A 4874-nucleotide genomic window follows, 5' to 3' on the forward strand; every position below is an offset into this window, starting at 1 on the left:
CAGGAGCCATGTGATCAGTGTTTTAATATGGATGGATGCGCTTTATTTGACTACTTTTGAACTGTTGAACAAAAACACCTGCCCACTGCCATTATAAAGCTTGGAAGAGCCAGGACAGTTTTTTAAATAGCTCCGATTGGATTTGCCAGAAAGGAGAAAGTCATATACACCTAGGATGCTTTGAGGGTGAGTAAAACATGGACTAATTTTCATTTTTGGGTGAACTAACCCTTTAATGTCTAAAGTCTGATTACACTGTAATCAGCACAAACTGGGCTACAATCATATGTGAGCAGCATGATTGTACATGTTTGTGTTTTTGAGAAAACAACATGGTTAGTGAAAAACTAAAATTTTGAAGTCACTGAAATAAGGCCATAAAACACATACAGATCGTTTGTTCACAAGACTTTTGAGAACTGGATGTGGTACAGCTTTTGCTACAAAATTATGTGAAAATGATCCTGCTCACTCATCCACAGAAAACGATATATTGATTTAACTTTTATAAGACATGTTTTGTGATAGAATGCCCTTATGCGAGGGAGTGACAATGGCCATGAATATTTAGTGATTCACACCTGACAGACAAAGGGCCTCCAATAATGAGCCATCAATATGAATGTGACTGAGGCAGGTAAGAAAGAGTGTGAGTGTACTTTATTTACAAGACGGTATAATCAAGAAATACACAGAGAAAGTCAAGGACACATGATTGAACATACTGATCTAAACACTGAGACTTGAACAGTAGTACAAGTCATAGTACACAGAACATAGTTACAGTGTAAACACTCTTTTATATCTTGTGGTTTATACAAGAATGAATGAAAAACAACCTTAAATAAATCCGTCTTAATCAACTTTTTATGTAGAAGTAGCTGGGATGAACTTGAATCTTCCCGTTTATACATGGAGGTGATGTGGACTTTATTTAAAAGTAGACATTTCAAGCTTTCTATAAATATACTTCTCATGTCTGTGAGGCAAGTATTCACAGAGATTCAGGTTGTTTTATTTAATGTCTGTGAAGAGAGGTGACAGAGACCAAAACGGCACCCTGTTTATTTTCTTTATTTTACAAAAGTACATTGTTTTGTTGTTATTATGACTATAAATCATATAGTCATAATAAAATTTATTATGACTATACACAAATAAAAGTAGATCCTTTGCAGTTTCAAACCATACCTTATTCTTCTTTTCACGGTCATCAAGAAAATACGAGACAGACCGCACCGGTGCGGGCCTTGACCCCAGAGGGTTAAAGTAAAGTTATAGGCCAATTCTGTAAAGGTTTATCAGACTTCCAAAAGGACATATGAAGTTGTGAAATCCAAGTCGGTAGTAACCCAATGAGTCCTTTTTACAGTTGGTGTTATAGTATCAACTGCAAGCAAACTAACTTAAATCACTGCATTTACTATTCTAAATGTTCTCTCCCTTTAATCCATGTTCTTGCGTTCAGGGTTCTGTGATCTCACACTGGATCCAAAGACCGCAAACGGTCTTCTCATTCTATCTGAGAAGAACAGGAAGATCACATGTGTGGAAGAACAGCAGTCCTACCTGGATCATCCAGACAGATTTGATGACTGTGAACAGGTTTTGTGTAGAGAGAGTCTGACTGGACACTGTTACTGGGAGGTCGACTGGAGCGGATATGCTTACATATCTGTGTCATATAAAGGAATCAGCAGGAAAGGAGGAGATGACTGTAGATTTGGATGGAATGAAAAGTCCTGGAGTCTCTTCTGTAGTGTTGATAGGTTCAGTGCCTGGCACAATAACAGAAATATGAACATGCCTGTTCCTTCACCCCCCTCCTCAAAAATAGGAGTATATCTGGACTGGATGGCCGGCACTCTGTCCTTCTACAGCGTCTCTAACACACACACACTCACACACTTACACACATTCAACACAACATTCAAAGAGCCTCTTTATGCCGGATTTAATGTGTATTCCTCATCGTCCAAGTTGTCTTTGTGTAGGGTTGACCAATGTTAGATTATATTACGCTCTCTGCCAGATATTTCTGCGAGTTTGCCTGTCTGCGTTTCCTCCTTCCTCCTCCCTTCTCTTTCCATCTCCCTGTCTCTTATTTTATATGCATGCGCAGATGTTTAGGGGTCTTTGTGGTGTTCAAGATAAGTAGGGAGTTGAGGTACTGGAAAGGGGGTTCTGGCCTGAACCGGCCTGTTTGGATCTAGAGGTGTAGCTAGAAGAAAATCCCTTTGTTTGCCAAATGTATTCCTTATATGTACTTGTTTCCCCCCTTACATTTATTTATGATGTAGTGTATAATTCTTATTGAATAAAAGCACGGTACCACCCCTTGAAATCTATATATATAATCTACTGATGTAATAATCAGTAGATTATAAATATAATAAGCCGATCAGGCTTCTAGCTAGTTAAAAAAAATTTTTTTTTTACTTGCCCGACCGCACAAATAACCTAAAATTAAAACATAAATGACAAAAAAAATAGCCAGCGAAGCATCGAACCGCAAGGAGGATTCTTCTATACTTTAGCCTACATTCAATGTAAACAGCGATTGATAATGGATAGTGTATTTCTGGTATCTAGGTCGCGCTGTTGAGGCTCACTCTGTTTGTCTCTTTGTGAGAGACTTCAGAGCAAATGAGCGTAACAGCACACATAAAGAAACTCAGAAGAAACACACTGAGGTAAAAATTTAAAATGTTTAGTTTATTCATAACATGATATAGTTAAAGGGTTTGTTCACCCCAAAATTCTGTCATTAATTACCCTAATTTCGTTCCAAACCGGTAAGACCCTCGTTCATCTTCGGAACACAAATTAAGATATTTTTGATGAAATCTGAGAGCTATCTGACCCTCCCATAGACAGCAACACAACTGAAATGTTCCCAGGTGCTCAAGGGCACCTCAGTCGTGGTATTGAAGGTGGGAGAGAGCGCTGTACATTCACTCCCCCCCCCTACAATCCCTGCCGGCACGAGACTCAAACTCGCAACTTTTGGGTTATGAGTCCGACTCTCTAACCATTAGGCCACGACTTCCCCCAGTCCATGTGACATCAGTGGCTCAACTTCAGTTTTGCGATGCTACGAGAATCCTTTTTTTTTTGTGCAAAGAAAACAAAAAGAACAATTTACTCAACCATTCTTGTCTAAGCATTGTTTATGCTTAGGGGAAAGCGTGCGTATGCATTGTAATACTCTCTAAAATGGCATTGCAAAACTGAAGTTGAGCCACTGATGTCACATGGACTGTTTTACCGATGTATTTACTACGTTTCTGGACCTGGGAACATTTCAGATGCGTTGCTGTCTATGGAGGATCAGATAGCTCTCCGATTTCATCAAAAATATCTTATTTTGTGTTCCGAAGATGAACGAGGGTCTTACCGGTTTGGAACGACATGGGAGAGAGCAATTAATGACAGAATTTTCATTTTGGGGTGAACTATCCCTTTAAGTAACACCATGACAAGTGAGCTATTTTGCTGAATATTCTTGCGATGCAAAAAAACATTCTAAACACCTACAGAGTGCACACGTGCATTACGTGAAGTCTAGTGCGCTCTTTCACTGCATGATTCAGTCTTTTGTGTTCCGAAGATGAACGAGGGTCTTACCGGTTTGGAACGACATGGGAGAGAGCAATTAATGACCGAATTTTCATTTTGGGGTGAACTATCCCTTTAAGTAACACCATGACAAGTGAGCTATTTTGCTGAATATTCTTGCGATGCAAAAAAACATTCTAAACACCTACACGTGAAGTCTAGTGCGCTCTTTCACTGCATGATTCAGTCTATTAAAATACATACAGAGTGATCACAAATTCACGACATGGGGGCAGAAAATGTATATATTTATACCACTTCATATCGTTAATTAATTTCACATGAAGAGTCCGTTTTTTTTCTACAAAACTTACCACGATTACAAATGTGATATTGATTTTTTTACAACAGGTCAATAAACTAGAAGTTTTATTAAGAGACTAACGTTTTAGACACCTTATTGCCTGTGTTTGCACTATTTCGCCAACAAAAATAATTCCAAACAAAGCCACAGCACTGTTTTGCGTTCCTGAATGAATCAACCGTTTAAATGATTCGGTTCAATCGCAATGACTCACTTATTAACAGTGACTTGCTGCCACCTACTGGTGCTTTTAATTTCACATTTAAAGTACCTTTTTATTATTTAAATAATTGTAAATATCAGTATTCAACGTTTTATGTTTAATATATCAAAACTTATTTATGCATTTGTAAAAATAGGCCTTTGTAAAGGTAAATAAAAATATGCAGATTTAAGTATATAAAAGCTGATAGAACACTGATGAAAATATTGCTTCAGAATAAATTGTTTGCACCACCAATAATCTTGGTGCTTTTGTAGGGATATTTTGCATGGAATATTGTCTTCTGATATGAAAAGTTAACTGTATAACTTAAATATAATTTATTACAGTGAGGATATTTTGTTTTCTTTTTACGTTAAACACACACGTTATATTACATACATATATGTAATATTTAATATTTCCATTACAGGTTTAGGTCTTAAATTTCATATAAGGTGGTATTAAAGAGGTCTTAAAAAGTCTTAAATTTAACTTGTTCATGTCTGTAGAAACCCTGGATAATGAAGTATTCTTACTGTCCGCTAAGAAATTGATCGCATTTTCGTGCCATGAATTTGGGTTTTCCTCGTATTGTTAGACATATGGCAAGAACCGTATCGGATTGCGAACGACTGTTTTCCTCACAATTTATATGTGGGAAGAAGAATAGATGTTTTGTAAAAAAAGACCTTTTTCTTTACCCATTCTTAAAAAAGTGAATGGACGCTGTATGAAAAGCTATATTTG

The 4874-nt window shown here is 37.2% G+C and overlaps 1 protein-coding gene across 1 annotated transcript in view; it reads left to right on the forward strand.

Moving 5' to 3' along the window:
- The window catches only part of LOC107573271 (stonustoxin subunit beta-like), a gene marked incomplete at its 5' end in the record, with an annotated part of 4816 nt that extends 2806 nt beyond the window's left edge, over nt 1-2010 (forward strand). Inside the window, one exon of the mRNA XM_016259699.1 lies at nt 1469-2010. Within this exon, the coding sequence (XP_016115185.1) occupies nt 1469-2010 (542 nt within the window). The remainder of the gene's footprint in view (nt 1-1468) is intronic.
- Nucleotides 2011-4874: the final 2864 nt, after the last annotated feature.

This window comes from Sinocyclocheilus grahami, unplaced genomic scaffold (assembly GCF_001515645.1).
Source record: "Sinocyclocheilus grahami isolate Dianchi unplaced genomic scaffold, SAMN03320097.WGS_v1.1 scaffold1909.1, whole genome shotgun sequence".
Taxonomy (NCBI): Eukaryota; Metazoa; Chordata; class Actinopteri; order Cypriniformes; family Cyprinidae; genus Sinocyclocheilus; species Sinocyclocheilus grahami.